The 18,837-nt window shown below is 27.4% G+C and overlaps 1 protein-coding gene across 1 annotated transcript in view; it reads left to right on the top strand.

Moving 5' to 3' along the window:
• Positions 1-276: 276 nt before the first annotated feature.
• Positions 277-18,837, top strand: part of LOC117171679 (synaptic vesicle glycoprotein 2B-like) — a 20,472-nt gene continuing 1,911 nt past the window's right edge. The window contains exons 1-9 of the mRNA XM_033359196.1: positions 277-315; positions 4,803-4,842; positions 7,674-7,721; positions 7,883-8,044; positions 10,931-11,093; positions 11,308-11,429; positions 11,979-12,217; positions 15,736-16,077; positions 16,164-16,311. Of these exons, the coding sequence (XP_033215087.1) occupies positions 4,839-4,842; positions 7,674-7,721; positions 7,883-8,044; positions 10,931-11,093; positions 11,308-11,429; positions 11,979-12,217; positions 15,736-16,077; positions 16,164-16,311 (1,228 nt within the window). The 5' untranslated portion in view covers positions 277-315; positions 4,803-4,838. The remainder of the gene's footprint in view (positions 316-4,802; positions 4,843-7,673; positions 7,722-7,882; positions 8,045-10,930; positions 11,094-11,307; positions 11,430-11,978; positions 12,218-15,735; positions 16,078-16,163; positions 16,312-18,837) is intronic.

Raw genomic sequence — 18,837 nt, 5'->3', positions numbered from 1 at the left:
CTTTTTGGCCACCTTTCAATTAGAGTGAGGTAATCATTGAGGTCGTGTCTAAAATTCTGGATAGTCCGTATGTTTAGGCACGTTTATAATATGATTGAGTACTAACATTCGAATCTGGAAATAGGAAGGAGGAGCTCTAAAAGGTAAGGGGGCGTGGCTTGTGTCACGCGCGTGGCTCGTGCTTTTAGACTCAAACGTATTATAAACGTGCATAAACATACGGACTATCCAGACGTATAGACTACCAATAATTAATTAAAGTTAACAAACATAATTGATTTTGTCCACTTTTCACTTCGAGGGAGGTATTTATTGGTAATTATTATTATTATCAGAATTAAAGCAATTTGAATGAGATTAAAATCAAATTTAAAATCCTATTTAACGTGCAATAATCATACAAATGTTCAGAATTCCTGAAAATAAAACAATTTATCTAACGACAAATTTTGGATAACCACCATAAAATGTTTTATTTGAAATTTTTAAAAAGATTTAAAAAATGTCTTTTTCCGGCAGAAATAAAAAAGAGGAAAGAAAAATGAGAAGGCAACCAACCAAATCTTCTTCCTTCTCTTTTAGATTTCCTTCGTCTTTTTTTATTTTTATTATTATTACATCACAATAAAAAAACAAGTGTAAAAATAATGACCAACGTTTCGGCCCTCACACAGCACAATTATCAATAAGAAAAAAAAATTCGAACAGGCAGGAACAGTTTTCTGGAATTAATGTCGTATTTAGCAAATGTTAAGAGTAATACTTTTTGTTTAGGATATTTGGTTCAAATAATTTAAATTTATTCAAACACTTTCTTCCACTAAAAAATATTAAAAGTTACTCATAGGAGAGATAGAAAGAAGTCTCGTTTTTTCGAATTTCTTTCACTGTATCACTTATTCTTCAGTATTTTCCGTATTTTCTCATCTCAACAAAATAGATCTAAAAAAATAACTATCCATTTCGTAACTGAATAATTTGTTTTAAAAATTATCAATTTCAAACAATATATAACTCGTTGAGACATATGTTTAAACTGTTCTAATATTATACATGAGTTCTTAGATTAAAAAATACTGAATCATAAGCGACAGTGTAAAAAATTGAAAAGAACTAGAATTTCCTCCACCTTTCTTATAAAACAGCGCAAGTTAATGATTATTAATATTTTAAATAATTAAATAATGTTTTTCGTAAAAAATATTATTCTGAACATTCATTAATTGATTCATTAATTTAAAAAAATGGTAGTAACTTTCTAATATGTACACGAGGAAAAATGATTTAAACAGATTAAAATATTTACAGAGGAAAAAAATTAACCAAATTATAATTATATAAACTATTAAAATTTAGTTTAAAAATACTTAAAAATTTACCACGTATCGAATAAAAATAATTCATGTTAAATAAATTAAAAAGATACCGGCTTTAGCATGAATATTACATAAAAATGCTATTTTTCTGGGCATTTTCTGGGGACAATAAAACGGCTTTTTCCATTTAAAATCCCATTCTACTTTCAAATAGGTCAATGAATAATGTTGTTTAATTTAAAACAAATAGGAAATTTATTTTTCCGAAACATAAAAAAATTGGGAGGGTCAATCACCAAAAATCCAAAGTCTGTTTTTTGGACCACACAAACTAAAAAATGGGAGAAACACTAATCCTACAAAAAAATCATAAAAAAATTAAACCTGCACACGATAGTGTAGGAATAATTTTCCATCACAATTATAAGGCCTGCATAACATAAAAGAGTAATTTTCCCTTAAAATATTGTGCATAAAATAATTGTACACATAATGTTCTAGGCATAATTGTCATACAAAAAATAAAGTCTAAGTGCGATCCTCTATACTGAATGATCAATTACTCACAGCATGAAATAAAATACGTGAAATAATTAATTTTAAATTTAATTGATTAAAATGAATCATATATTGACTATTGATCACATTAAATTAATTTTGTTACAAACATTATTATTTTTAATTAATCATTATCCACTGTAGGCATGTTTTCCTTACATGAGAAATTATAATATAAGGATAATGCAAAGATCAAAATAAATTAGAAAATCTCGAGTTGTTTTTTAGCCTCGCTAAGTTAGTGGTAAACATTTTTAAAAAGAATTTAGTTCTTTTCATGAGAAATTTATAAAAGAAAATGAAATAGTGAAGCATAGAGTCAATATTCATCTTTTTGTAAGAATAATTTAAAAAGTAATTGTTGTTATAACAAAATTTTTACGACAAAAAGCATTGCCAGATATGCTGCCAGCATATCATTAGCACTTTTTCGATATCTCTATTGGCTTAGTCAATAGAGATATCGAAACAAGTTTTTATAAATAAAAATGTATGATATGTTATTTTCTATGAGGAAAAAGACGTAAGTTGAGAAATTAATTCTACACTATATTTTATTTGTATTTATTTGTGATAAGTTCCTAGGGCTAAATAGCCCTATCATTAAAAAACAGGTGCTAAATATTACAAATAAAATGTATCGGCGATCGATTTGACAACTGAAATTAAAAGTAGGTATTTCAACAAGTGTACAAAAATAAATTATAATACACATAATTCGATGTGGTCTATTAGCAATTAAATACTTTAAATGCGCAAATATATATACTTAAAAGTAAATACATTGATGCTCACACTCATATATATCTTTGACTTAAGGATTGGTAACACTTAAGTTCTTAAAAGTTATGAGTAATTTTTACGAAAGGATTTGAAGTGGTAATTAAGTAACCAAAAAGGAGTTTTCAAAAGTGATATATTAAAGGTGAATTTCTAATTGTTGTGGGTAGTTTGTTCCAAAGACAAGGACCACGAATAATGAAAGACCTTTGCATTTCACACGTGTCGTGTGGCTGCTTTCTTAGTACTGTTTTCCTTTCCCGGAGTTTGAAATTTGTCGGATGATCTTTGTCAATAAAATGGAAGGGGCTAAAATGATAGTGCGGAGCATCATTCCTGCATTGGCTATCAAGCAAGTTGCCGATAAAAAATCGTCTTTCTTTGGGACTTAAAGAAGTTCTGCTCTTTCCCTATTTTGGGTAATATGCTCACTTTTGGGACTGTTATGAATATAAATGAACGGAATGCAAATATTAGTTGTACGCTCAAGCTTGGCATTCAGCTCATCAGTAATATCGTCATACATCACACAGCCGTAGTCAAAGAAAGGGAGAATGAGACTTTTAATTAGGACGATACGAGTTAAAGTAGAAAGTACTTCTTGATTCCTGTTAAGCTGTCGGAGGACTCTAAAGGTTTTCCTCGAAATATCCGCAACTTGCTCATTTTAAGTATAAGAAAGCGATTATGAATATAGCCTAAGTCTTTCACGGATTCCAAAAAGGAAATGCGAATCCCACGGATCAAGAAAGGAGGTAATGTTGCAATTGTTTCAAGTGATAGAGAGAAAGGTCCTTATGCACCTTGTGCCATGACAATAAACCCGGGAAATATTTCTTATAGTTGCACTGTCTAAGCTAGCTACTAGTTCAAAGGTATTACTAAGATATGATTCGAACCATTTAACAACCATATTTGAGAAATAAAGTGATTTGAGCCTAATCCATACCAGATTATGGATCACTGTATCAAACAACTTAGAAAAATAAAAAATGACAAGAACCTTTATTGCCCTTCTATCAATTGCTAGTTTTGGGTCAGAAATTACTTTAAGTGAAGCTGTAAGTGTGCTTTTGGCCAGGAACCCCGATTGCATTGGATCCATTAAATTGTTTGTTTCAATGTGTGCAGTAAGTTGCTGATGGACAATGCGTTTCAAGGGTTTAGACTACTACAGATGGATATAGGGCTGAAGTCGTTATGAGAGATAGAATTAAATATTTTAGAATAAGAGCGAATAATCGCCTTTTTCCAGTCATTAAGAAATATTTGCATCTATAAAGATGCGTTATAAATGTGCCAGGGAATAGGACCAACGGTTGACAAAGCGTGGCGAATATTTTTAATTGCAATACAATCAGAACCTTGAGCATATGATTTGACCTCTAAGAGTTTTTAAATTAGAGTTTCTTGATATGTCATAAAATAATAATTTAGTATCCTCAAAACTAGGGGGATCCAAGGACGGGAAAGGAATGCTGTTTGCAAGGAGTGTGGAACTTTGTGGTAAAAGTCGTGCAGAAATTGTTATCAGGAGTCAGGTGTTTTGGAGGAATAAGTCCAATCTGTTTTTATAAAAGCCATAGATTTCAATTTTAATTTTTGTTTTTCATAAAATTGAAACAATGTTGATTGTATGAATCCGTGATTTTGGTTTGTATTAAGCTTTTCAAATTACGAGTTTTTTGTGTAGGACTCTTCTGTGTAAGATGAGTACCATCTAAAAAAATTAGTATTATTAATACTAAAAGTAATTGTGATCATTAACTCTGGCAAAATATTTCCTTAAAGTTCGAAGGTGTTGCAGTGAAAAAAAATCATTCTTCACTTCTTCCTGTTTGATAAACTTTATGAATATTATAAAGTCTAATTTAAAACTTCTAGGCTTCTGACTTGTTAATTATATTTACACAAGCATCACTTGTAGGTATATAGCCTCAAATAAGCAATAAAATTATTATTACTTTTCCGACAATGCTTCACGCGCTTTCTTTATTAAATTATTAAGTAAACATGCAAAAGTGATTTCATATAAAAATTCTATTAATCCAATTTAATCCCAAGCTTTTTAGGTGATGATTTATTTTTAATGATATCGATTTGGTTTCTTTAAGCAGTCTTATTCATTGGTTTTTTTTCTGTTGGAAGGACGAAGCTGCTGAGACTCTTCAAAATTTTGAAAAAATGGGTAAGAATTAGCTGTTGAATAATTTTTTACCTAATTATTATAAAAATGACATAATTATTAATAATTATTATTATTCATGTTGATATTGTGTACACAATGATTAAAGAGATGGTTTTGTTTGGTCTAAAAAAAAAGAATTATTCCCTGCTGATAAGATTCAAGATCTTGAAACATGTAGAATTTCTCCAGCAGAATAATTAAATGCTTATACATAGTGGAAGAAATTATGTTATAATTTCAATTTGTTTTATATAAAAAAATGTAATGCACGAACCAAAATTATATATGATATTTCTGACAATGTATCATTTTTTCTCCTGGGTTGTTTAGATTAAAATAATTGGTAGTAAAAATTAAAAAGAAACCCGTGTAAGGAATAAGGTGGTTCAAAATTTGGTTTTACATTTTCCAGAAAAACAAATTGCTTAGTTGAGTCACTTCTTAAGGAATGTTCAAGACATAATTTTTGACTAATAATTTTTCATTTTGAATCCCAAACCCCTTGTATTATGAAAATAATTATTAAAAAAATCAAAATTTGTTGTTTAATTTTGATAAACTTTCGATCAGGGTCAATTGCGAAAATCCTTCAAAACTCGTATACCTTTGTATTTTGATGCGCTGATTATGAATATGATAGTGAAAGTTCCCGCAAATTTAATTTTCAAGGACATAGAAGTTTTAGATCTTATCGAAATCCATAATTTTTGTTTAATACATTTTTTCCAACGAATGATAGTTTTCAAGAAAATCCGTGATATAAAAGGGTCGATGTGCTTTTAGGGGGGTTGGTGACATTTGGGGTAAGTCACTCTCGGGGATGGATGTCAGATCAAACAGACCTCTAGTGCAGCGATTCCCAAACTAGTGCCGCCGGCCGATGAGGCTGCCGCCGGCAGGGGAATGCCATCCCGGGCCGGGCAGCTAGGCGGGCTCCGAGGCAGGCTCCCCGCTGCTAGAAGAAGGCTACTTTCCTCGACTTTCGTGTACCTACCACGAATGACCCTTTCATTGTTATGAACTTGCAATAACTGAAATTATAAAGACTTAGCTCAATTAAATTTTAATTGGCTGAATGAATTTCGTGATATAATTTAAAGAAAATGAAAACAAAGTTTTTGAAAATCGGTTAATATCCGAACTAATAAAAGAAATATTTACAAATCTTGTGAATGCAACAAAAGTGCGATAACTCTTGAAGTTATTATCCGATTTCCTTCTACCTTTTTTTAACGTTTATTTGATAATCTAACAAATCTAACGGAACTTATTAAAATTCTATTGATTAATATTTAACCCACTTTTCATTTTTGTCAACCGGCTCTAATTCTCTAACAACGAAAAGGTCAGCGAAGCAAGCAACCGAGCACGAACGACTAGCGTCGAGTGTCTCACTTGGGTTCCAGTATTATGAAAAAATTTGAGGGTGGGGCCCCTGCCCCTCCCCAGAAAGTGCATAAAAAGTTTGGGAATCGCTGCTCTAGTGACTAGTGACTAGCACGTATTTTTTTAAAGGGCGAGCTGGAAAAGTTGTTTGAGATGTGACCAATCACTCTTCCGTGACCAGTGGCTAGCACGTGTTTTTTTCAAAGGGGAGCTGGAAAAGTGGTTTGAGATGTGACCAATCACTCTTCCGTGATCAGTGGCTAGCACGTGTTTTTTTCAAAGACGAGCTGGAAAAGTGGTTTGAGATGTGACCCATCACTCTGCTGTGACCAGTCACTAGCACGTGTTCCTTTAAAGGGCGAACTCGAAAAGAGGTTCGAGATGTGACCAATCACTCTTCTGTGACCTGTTGCTAGCACGTGTTTGTTTGAGGATGTACCTCGGAAACTATCATTCATAGAAAAAAATTCTTGCAACAAAAAATATGGATTTCGATGCAATCTACAACATCTGTTTTAATCATTTTTTTAAATGTTGCATATTTCCTTGGATAAAGGACGTAGCTAAGAAATCTTAAGAGTTATATTTTTTGTGAAAGACATTTGCAATTATGTAAACAAATAATATTCCTTAAATTGCGCCTTTTCATGAGATAGGTTGAGAAAATTCTAGTTTTTCGTCACTATTGACATTCATTAACTGCCTTATTAATTCAAGAAAACCAAAACTTGTTACGATTTGCTTTGAAAAAATGGTTTAAGCAAATAATACTTGTTTAAAACTTGATAATTAATTAAACACTTGGAAACTTGTCACTTATTTAATAAAAATAATTCATGTTAAACAATAATTCAATAATATTTATAATTTATATAATTTTTATATTAATTTATTGAAATTTTTTGGCATTTTCCGGGTACAAAACAAGAAGGTTTGGGGGCCAAAATTGAAAGTTATTTCAGAGGAATGTATTCCTTGAACATGTCTTAGGAGACTAATAAACCTATATTTACAAAAAGTGAAGAAAAAATATTTCTTTTTCCATTTTTTGCAAATTTAACTTTCCCCATTAAAAATTCCATGTTAACTTTAAAATCCCGGGAACGCAATTTAATGTTGGCGAATGTAAAAATAAAAAATAGAGAATTTCTTTTTCCGAAAAGAAAAGTAAATCAATTTGTTTTTTCCATTTTGTAAGAATATTTTGTTCATGTTTTTGATTCATTTCAGTTGGTCATACTAGTTTCAATTTAAATGTATTCATGATTTTCAAATTGATCATTCCAAAATCAAACTCGATTTATTTTGTTTAAAATTAAATATAAGAATATTAAAATACTTAACAAATGCTAGAAAATTGAATAAAATGTATGAAAGATAAAAAACTAATAATTATACATGTTTCAAAATTGATATTAACTAATGAAATTTATTTTAATTTTTAGATACATATACAGTGGAGAGCATTGCTCAAAGAGCGATTGACGTAGCTGGTGAGTTATTTAAATTTTTTGTATGAAAGATAAAAAACTAATAATTATTAGTTTACTGTTGAATGATAATAAATAATACATTTATTTACTATACTAATCTTTTATTGCTTTCACATGAGTATAATTTAAGATATATGTTTAATTTTTGTTATTTTTTACAGGATTTGGTAAATTCAACTTAAAAATAGCAGCACTTGGAGCTTTAATTTATTTTAATGTCGCGTTGAGTGTCATGAGTACGGGATTCGTGCTGCCGGCAGCAGCGTGTGATTTCAAAATGACGACGATTGATAAAGGATACATTGTGGCGGCCCCTTTATTAGGTAAAGTAAAATTTACATTTTCATATTATTATCATTATTATTCACCACTGTGAACTAATGTAGCCGTTGGTTAAACACGGATATTTAAAAATATTTAAAATAATAAAATTCAGTATAAAACACTGAATCCCTAAGATTGAAAATCGTTATATATTTTAATTTTAACAAAATAGTTAAATAGATAAAGAGATACATTTTTAACAACAACAGTTATTTTTAACCGAAGAATTGCTTTACCAACGAAATAGTTAAGTTATTTTTGAGCCAAATAGATGCATTTTTTCGAAGACGCAGTTAAATTTTCAATACGAAACTTAATTTTCAAATAAGAAGAATGAATTTTCTACTAAGAAAAATAACTCCTGTAATGAAAGATTAACTTTTAACTAAACAGTAGAATTTTAGACCATAAAATATGAATTAAAGAAAATACTTGAATTTTCAACACAATAATTAAACTTTGAACAAAATAGTTTAATTTCTAAATAGGCAGGTGCAACAGCAAACAACAAAAATGCACTTCAAATCAAACAGTTGAATTTAAATAACAAAATTTAATTTTCAATCACAGAAGATGAGTTTTACAATATAGTTGAATATGTAATTAAATAATAATTATATTTTCAACAAAATATTTGAATTTCTAACCAACCCGTTGAATTTTAAACTAAAAAAAATAATTTTTCTTCCACAAACAGAATACTTAAACTTTTAGTTCGAAAAATTACTTTACAAATTTCTACGAAATATCCCGATTTTTTACTTATGAATGATATATTTTCAATGAAAATTAGAATAGATAAATTTTCGGATACCAAATTTGTCAACTCAAAATAACAAAAATAAATTCTTAACAATGTAATTCAACTTTCAACCCAGCAGTTTTATTTTCAACAAATAAAGATGAATTTTTAACTGAATAGTCTAGTTTCTATTCAAGATAAAAAATTTTTCACCAAGAACGTTAATGTTTGATTAAAAAAGAAGAATTAACAAAAATACATGAAATTTTACAAAGTTCTTGAATTTTCAAGCCAAAAAGACGAATTATCTACAAAACTATGGAATTTTTTAACCAAAAATATGATTAAAAAAAATAATTTTCTATAAAAAAAAAAAGTAATGTCCAAATAGTTGAGTTTTTAACCAAAATAGACGATAGAATTTAGATTTTCTATCTAAAAAACGAATTTTTAATCAAAAATTCGAATTTTCAACTAAAAAGATCAATTTTCAATTTATAATGATTAATTAAATAATTAATTTTTAACCAAACATGAAATAGTAACAGGTTCAGTTGAAAAAATAAATTCTGTGCAAAAAAAGTACATTTCCAATCAAAGCAATGCATTTTCAAAAGAAAAATCAATTTTCAATAAATAGGGAAATTTTCAACCACATAGTTGAATTCTGAACAAAAAACATTAATTTTCAACCAAAAATGAAATTGCTAAATTTTCGGTTAAAAAATTAATTTTCAAAATAAAATGAAACAAATTTTTAACGCCTAAAAATTTAACTGATTTCTGTTCCGTTGAAAATGTATTTTCTTCAGCTAAAAATGTAACTGTATGGTTAAAAATGCATACATCATGTTAAAAATTCGCCTCTTGTAGTAAAATATTATTATTATTTCTTTGGTTGAAAATTTCATTAATTTATTGAAAATTAATTTTTTATTGTAAAACATATAACTGTCTTATTTTCCGTTGAAAAATTATCTTTTTTACTTGAAAAATCATGTATTTTGAAAAAAATGGTCTTTTGGTAAAAACTTAATATTTATAGTTGAAAATTCATTTAAATATAAATTGGATTATTCTATTGAAAATATAGTTGTTTGTTGAAAATTCATAATTTTAATTCAGTAATTTTTTTCTTTGGCTGAAGATTGAACTTTTTTGTTTAAAATTCGTTTTTATTTGGTTAAAAATTAATTTTTCAACTACAAATTTAGCTTTTACATTTTTGATTGAAAATTCATGTGTTTTACTGAAAATTCTTTGTTTTTTTTTTTGGAAAATCATTGTTTATGATTAAAAATTCGTATTTTTTTCGAAAATTCAACTGTTTGGTTAAAAATTCTGCTTTAGTTAATAATTCAAATATTTTGTTGATAACTTATATCTTTTGTTGGAAATTTGTCTCTCTTAGTATAATATTAATTTTCGCGGTGAAAAATTCATCTTTTTGGTAGAGAATTTAATTATTTCGTTTACAATTCGTGTTTTATAGTAAAAAAATTCATTTTTACAAATTAAAATATGAATATTCCACTTTGGGTTCAAAATTGATCTTTTTTGGTTGAAAATGATTGTTTTTTGTTTAAAAATTTCATTTCTTAATAGAAAATTGATCGCCTTGGTTGAAAACTCATTTTTTCGTTAAAGATTCCTCATTTTAGTTAACAATTCATTTCTAATGTTAATAGTTGAAATAATTTGCTGAAAATTCAAGTATTTTGTTAAAAATTCATCTTTTTTGGTAGAAAATTAATCTTATTGGCTGAAAATGTATCTTTTTCTTAGATCATTAATTTCTTTGGCTGGAAATTTAACATGAAAGAAAAATTTAAAACGGTCAGAAAAAATGGAAAATTACTTGTGGAAAAGTTATTGAATTTAGAAATTGGTATTTTGTAGCAACAGTTTTTTGGTTAAATAATGCGCTTTAGAAATTAATTATATCAGGGGTGGGGGAAATTAGAGGTTGAAAGGGGTGAGAAATTGGATAATGTCCTGATTTTCCGTTCAAGCCATTTGGTCACCTTACTTAATAGTATAATAATGATAAAAATAATTTAATAAGAATTTTATTTTTTTATGCTACAAAATACTAATTCAGTGCTTAATACGTGAATAATTTAAAACTGTACTATATTTTTAGGTTCATGCTTCGGACCACTTGTATGGGGATTCTTAGCTGATTTAAAAGGACGAAGAATGTCATTGATGTCAGCATTATTCATGCAGGGAAATAGTGAACTTTTAATGTCATTCACCCCAAATTATTGGTGCTTCCTATTTTTGAAGTTTCTCAGTGGCTTCGCGTAAGTTATAGTGATATATTTAAATAAACATTATTAGAAAATTGTTCTTATGATCGAAGAAATAATTGCTTGTAAAAAGGAATTTAAACGGAATAATGTGTAAGTTTCTGGATAAATTTATTTCTATAATCATAACGAACATGCAGAGTGTTTTAGTTGTTAATCTTCAATTTATTATTACTTTTAAAATTGAAATATACTTAAAAATTTGCAGTTCTATTGGGCAACTTTCCCTCCTATTTACTTATGTGGGGGAATTTCAAACGACTACATATAGAAAAAAAATTCTATCATTTATGGATGCTGCCCTGATTGTAGGAATGATCACTGTTCCAGGTAAGAAATTAAGAATTCATTTTATTAAATTATTTTTTCCCAAAATTATATTTAATTAATTTTTGGAAGATGTTACCATTTATAGATATTAAAATCCGAGTTTAAAAAATTTTAATGAATACAAATTTCGATGTTAAAACGTTTAATGTGGACAAATAATTTTTGAAGAACAAGACAAAATCTGCCTCGGCCTGGGCTTGAACCGGGAACGCCACTATCCATGAGTGGAGCATTAACCAATTTCACCACCGAGACCTCAGTAGATCTTTTCTTGTTCTTTATAGCTACCTTTTTATAAAACCATTTTCTGTCAACATGAGTTTTAATTTAATTAATTTTTGGAAGAAGTTATTACTCTTTAAAGATGTTAACACTTGAGATTTTACATTTTTATTCATCAAAATAGCGCTGTTAAAAAGAAAATTCAAAGACTAGAAGAATATAATTTTTTGAGGTTCCAAAATTATTTCTCCGAAGTGATTATTTTAACATCGAAATATGTATTAATTCACAACTTCATTTAGATCTTTGAAAAAACTTTTATTTCAGTTTTGGCGTGGATAATCGTCCCCATGGAATTTCAATTTCGAAATGAGTACCTGCTTTTCCGATCCTGGAATTTATTTGTCATGTTGTGCTCCATACCGGCTGTTTTAATTGCATTTTGGTTAATTTTCCTTCCGGAAACCCCGAAATTTCTTGCAGAATCTGGTCACAATTTCGAGTTACTGAACGTACTTGGTGATATTTATGTGACTAATAACAAGCAACCCGTTGAAACATATTTTGTAAGTTAAACGTGATTGCAGATTTTATAAATAAGTAGCAGCAAATGCACAAAAGCGACGTGCGCGTCTACGCTTCTGGGATTTTATTTCACAACATTAAAAATATAAACAAGTTTACAATGCCGTATCAAAGAAAATGTTTATAATATTGGGTTTAAAATTTGTTGAAATAATAATAAATTATTAATTATTTGGAATTGAAAGCATTTGGAATTTAAAAAATATATATACTGAACGATTTTGAATTGAAAAAGTTCCAAATCTAGCAATCTTAGATTAGGTAAAATTGTGAAAAAAGGACATTGATGTAAAATCCTGTTATACAAAACAAGAATCCAACGACCAAATTTGGACCACAACGAATGAACGAAAACCAAAAAAACCCTATTGTAATCTGAAAAAAACTAAAAAAAACTGAAAAAAACAAAGAAAAAAACAGAAAAAAAATAAAATAAAATTTTCGGAAAAAAAATAAAAAAGAGGAAAGAAAAATGAGAAGGCAGCCAACCACATCCCCTTCCTTCTCTTTTTCTTTCTTTCGTATTTTTTATTTTTATGACCATCAAATTACATTAAAATAAAAATAAAAAATATAAATAAATAAATTTGCTTTACCAACGTTTTGGTACTCGTACAGTGCCCTTATCAAGGCAAGAAAATTTTAAGTGGTAGAAATTGATAAAAAATTGTTTGTTTGTTGTAAAATTGTTTCATTCGATTCTCAGGTATCAAAGAGAGAGCACCTGTTCGTGGGTGCTGTCAATTTCTACCACTTAAAATTTTCTTGCTTTGATAAGGGTACTTCTGTACGAGTATCGAAACGCTGGTAAGGCAAATTTATTTATTTATGTTTTTTATTTTTATTTTATTGTAATTTGATGGTCATAAAAATAAAAAAGACGAAAGAAAGAAAAAGAGAAGGAAGGGCATGTGGTTGGCTGCCTTCTCATTTTTCTTTCCTCTTTTTTATTTTTTTTCCGAAAATTTTATTTTATTTTTTTTTGTTTTTGCTTTGTTTTTTTTTGTTTTTTTTTTGGGTTTTTTTCAGATTACAATAGGGTGTTTTTGGTTTTCGTTTATTCGTTGTGGTCCAAATTGGGTCGTTGGATTCTTATTTTGTATAACAGGATTTTGCATCAATTTGATTATTGGACGTTAAATGAAATTTTCAATTTGGATTTTGGTCTAATTTAAATTTCGTAAATTTTGAAAAAAGGAAAATATTTCGAGTGGAATAAAAGAGAATTCAAACTTCTAAAACATTACTAAATGAAAACGTTTCAAATGAAATAAATTGACGTTTTTTAATCAGAAGCTCTCAAAATTGAGAAATATCAGACTAAATTTTTTGAGAATTGAAGAACTTCAGTAGAAAGTAACATTTCTAATTCAAAGCGTTGAAAATTGAATACTTTTATTTTGAATTGAAGAACCTCGAAATTTAATAACTTCAGATTAAGATTTCAACAATAGAAGAATTTTAAAACGTTAAAAGTTGAATATTTTTAAATGAGAATTTTTCTACTTAGATCATTTAAAATTTGAAGGAATTTGAATTTTATTTTTTCAGATTAAAAGCGTTTAAAATGGAATAATAAAAATATAATGTTTCAAATTCAAAGCTTCTGAAATTCTAGAATTTCAAGTTAACATTAAATTCGATTAGGCAAATTTTTTTAAGAATAAAAAATAAATTCTGCGCGATTTTCGCCGTTTTTAATAAATTAATTTTCAATCGAAAAAAGAATGGTTAAAAATAAGTGTATTTCTTATATAGGCCATGAAAATTAAACAAATCAGAACTTCATTTAAACTGAAGAAAATTTTAGTCGCCAAGAATTGTGATATTAAATCTATTTTTATACTCAAACTCTTTAAAATTTAAATTTCCCTTAAGTATATTTAAATTGTTTAAAAATAAAAAAATTGTAATTTCTTACTTATAGTTTTCAAAATGGAATCGATCCAAATTAATTTATAAGATTAAAATTTATGGCGAAAGAAAATTGAAAATTTAGCGTTCAACACAACAATTAAAACCTCAAATTGTAATTATTCAGAATGAAACAAGTTATTAAATTACTTACGTATCAATTAATAATAGTTTAATTTTGATCTATTTAGAATTTATACTACATAATAATTTTTAACTTATTAATTTTAAATCGCTTAATCTTTCATACTTCTTTTGAAATTATTATTAATTCTTGAAATTTTCCAATTTTTGTTAATTTTCAATTCGAAATTCTTTTTTTAAAAAGATGAGAATGAAATGTTCAATATTTTTGAGAATTTTCAAGTAATTAATTACATACTCAATTTTGAAAGCCTATTTCTAAAGTCTTCTCATTTCTGAAGCTTGAATTTGGGAAATAGTAATTTTACCAAAATTTAAACAAAACAATTTAGAGTATTTAAATCTAAAGAAACACAAATTTTCATTCCTTAATTTCAAATTGTTCAATTTTTATGATTTTCTTTGGGATCGTTTTCCGTTTTGAAAGTTCGCAAAATCTTTAAACATCAGACAATTTTATGACCGTACATTAGAAATAAAAATAATAAGATAGAGTACAAAACAAGAAAACTATCTATTTTTCGAATATTTAAAATTGCATAGATTTGTTTTAAATATAAACTTCTCATCTTTTTGAGGCTTGAATTTAAGAAACTATTGCCTGACTAAAATTTAAACTAAACAACTAAGGATATTCAAATCGAAAAGAAGTTAATTATCGAATATTTTGCAAATTTCTATGATTTAATTTTTAAAGTCTCTAACTTAAAAGCGGACATAATTTTATGATATTACATTGAAAGTAATTTTTTATTTAAATAATACGAAATAATGTTGTAATGTATTATTCCAATGTTTGAAATTTCACAATTTCATTTTTTGTCTTTGAATATGAAATTGTTTTTTAAAATGCTTAATATTTCGAAACATTTAAAAATAAAAAATAATTCAACTTTAAATGATTATTTCATATCAGTTGTTAGGCTTGAAATTTATGATTTTTTCATTGTTTTTAATTTATTCTAGGGCCATTTAATTTAAAATTGTTTAATTACAAATTCTTTTAATTATAAGTTGTGCAACTATCAAGTCTTTTAATTTGATATTCTACGATTTCAAAGAATTTAAAACCCAGACCATTTTGTACGTTCAACATTGAAAACATAAAATTTAGAATATGTAAATTTTAAATCTAAAATTGTCCTGAAATTTTTAATATTTGAAATTTTAAACATTAGCATGGTGAAATTTGACATTGGAAACCTCCATAAATTAAAGGATTTCATAAACGAATTTTTTCGAATTTAAGTTATAAAATTTAAAGAAAAAAAAACTTAATGATCAAACGATTTTAAACCATTTTTGAAAATTGAAGCATTCTTGAATTAGAATCTTGAAACTGATTTGTTAAAATAATTAATTTTTAAGTCAAATGGAAGTTTCTAAAATTAATTCTTTGAAACGAATATCTGAGTCATTACGAAAATCATAATTTTTTCAGGAAAAATTAGCGAAGGACGAAAATATATATGTTAGTGATTTCGTACACACTTATTGGAAAACAACAGCTGATCAGCAAAAGATAGTAAGAAAAGAAATCACAGTGCAAAAAATTCTACAAGATTTCAAAAGGCAAGCTGTAGATGTTTCGAAACCTCCATATGTTTCCAAGACAGTCCTAGCTTCTGTTTCAACTTTTTGCATAACCTCATCTCATTATGCATTATTGCTTTGGTTCCCAGAAATTTTCCAAAGATTTTCTCAATTTGAGACAAAATTTCCCAATGAAACGACGAGCGTTTGTACTGTTTCGAAAAAACTCTATTCGCTAAATGCAACCCTGGCAAGTACATACAAAAATAGTATACAAAAGTATAATATCAAATTGTATGATTTGTAATAATTTATAAAAGTTTTAATTATTTTCAGGCTAATACAAATACTGATCTTTTTGGATGCGAATCAAACATCGATACAACTGTTTATCTCAATTCATTGTGGCAGGCAATAGCTTGTATCCCTTTTTCGATTTTGTTACCAATGTTTGTTGATCGATTAGGATTCAAATTCTTCTTAGGTTTGTATAAGTTTAATTTATATTTTAGGGGGCGTTCAAATAATACGTCACAGATACAATAAAAATTAATACACATTAAAACAAAAAATAAGATAGTGCTTTTTAAATTTCGCGCCGAAATGATGTCATAATCCGGCAGCAACATACACAGTATGGATTTTGACGTCACAATGGCACGAAATTTAAATGGCGAAATATTTTTCTTATCTCGGAATGTTACTATTTATATGTTTCTGTATTTATTATTTAGACCTGTTCACAAAATACGTCACGCTATTTTGAAAAAAATTTCACCCTTCTCTTGAGCGCCACAGAGTATCCCCTTTTTTAGTCAAAATCTTTTATTTAATTTCATTTATGAACACCTAAAATAAAAAACAAAACATACAAAATTAATATTTTAACCGAATTAAAAACTCAAAATGCTCTCAAAATAGGAAAAATAGGATATTTCACGAAAATAGATGAGTAATTCTTATTATTAAAATGAATGTATAGGTACCATATTGAATTCAATATGAAAAGCTTAAAATTTCAAATAGAAATATATTGCGCAATTAACAAAATATTTAAATTTTCATTACAAAATGATTATTTTTCTACCAAAGAGATTAATATGAATCTTGTGGAATTTTCAAAATAAAACGTCGATATTTTTTCGAAAAAATTTGAATTTGAACCCCAAGAGATGAATTTTCAATCAAGAAGGATCGTTTTTTTAACTAAATGGTCGAATTTTTAAGCAAAAAAAGTTTAAACATCTGTTCCAAACAGTTGTATTTTTAAATAAATAGTTTACTTTTTAAGCTGAATTTGCTGGCAAGATCTTTTTCATTTAAAAAATATGAATTTTCAAGCCAGTCACAAATTTTCTACCCAAAAATACAAATTTCAAAGAAAGCAGTTACATTTTCTAGGAAAAAACGACCTTTTAAAAAATAATGGATTAATTTAAACATAATTTTCCAATTTTCAAGAAAGTAGTTGAATCCTCGACTAAAATTGTGAACCTTAAAAAAAAAGTTTTCAATAAAAAAGTACATTTTTCAACTAAGTAGTTGAATTTTTAATAAAAAAAGATTAATTGTTAACGAAAAATAAATATAGTGGATATTTTTACCAAAAAGAACACATTTTCACCTTAATTTAACAAAAATACCAATTTTAAACAAAATAGTTGAATTTTAAACCAAAATAAACTTACTTTCAGCAAAATTGAAAAAAGGATATTTCTATACGCAAAAGTTGAATTCCTTATCGAAAACGATGAGTTTTCTCCAAACAAAATTAATTTTCAAACAAAAAAAGAATTTTCAACGAAACAGTAAAATTTCTAAGCCCAAAAGATGATTTTTCTATGAAACAGTTACATTTTTTGACAAGAAAATGTAAATTTTTAACAAAATGTATAGATTTTCAACCAAATAGTTGAATTTTTAAGAAGAAGCGATCAATTTTCAAAAAAAAAAAATGTATTGGTTAAATTTTCAGTTAAAAAAAGAATTGGAAAACAAGTAGATGAATCTTCAGCTAATAAAATGATTTTTTTGACAAAGTAGTTCAACATTTAACTGAGTAGTTGAATTTTCAATCAAGAAGATAAATTTTCTTGAAAAAAAAACGAATATTTTACCAAACACACAAGTTTTCAACAAAATTGTTCAAAAATACAAACGATCGATATTCAACTAAAAATGCAAAAGTTAAATTCGCAGCACAAAAAATTGATGTTCGATAAAAAAACAGAGTATGAATTTTCAACAAAAATATATTTTTTCAACTGAAAATGTCCAATTTTCAAAAAAAAAAAAGGTAGAAGTTAAATTTTCAACACAAACAATTGATTTTTGTCTTAAAAGACGATTTTCCGAGAAAACAGTTGGATTTTTTAACTAGAAGATATGAATTTTCCACAAAATATTTAAATTTTCTATTGAAAACGAGTAAATTCCCCCCCCCCCCTAAATATTTTTCTGCGAAAGAAAAATAAAAATCTTTTAAAATTTTTTGTTTTGAAAGTTATAACAGCCTAAATTACATTGCCAACTGTAATGCAAAATACAGTGAAACTCTTCTATAGCGCCGATTTTGGGGCTGACGGTGGATGGGAACTAACTCAATATAACCCACTCGGCTTTTGTTCGTTCACGCTTGAATGCTCACCTGAGTATCAAACTCAGACCCCGCGCACGCCGCGCAGCTCTTGTTACAACACCTGTGGCGTGGCGTTAAGTTTCGGAAGGGCTATAGAAGGGAGGGTTATTGAAGGGTCGCATTGTATTGGAGTTTTGAATTCATAGGAAATTTTTCGAAAAATAATAGGTTATTTATTCCTCCTAAAAATTTCGTACCAAAAAGTATCAATTTTTAACCGGAAACGGAATACTTAAATTTAGAGTTAAAAAAATGCATATTTAACAGAAAAATCGAACCAAATAGTTGAAGTTTCAATCAAGAGTATAGATTATATGTATAAAAAAAACGAATTTACAACGAAACACATCATTGTTGAATTTTCAATCAAGA

Source organism: Belonocnema kinseyi, chromosome 4 (genome assembly GCF_010883055.1).
Source record: "Belonocnema kinseyi isolate 2016_QV_RU_SX_M_011 chromosome 4, B_treatae_v1, whole genome shotgun sequence".
Lineage (NCBI taxonomy): Eukaryota > Metazoa > Arthropoda > Insecta > Hymenoptera > Cynipidae > Belonocnema > Belonocnema kinseyi.
Note: the sequence above shows the minus strand (reverse complement) of the source record. Positions and strands in the feature narration are given on the sequence as shown.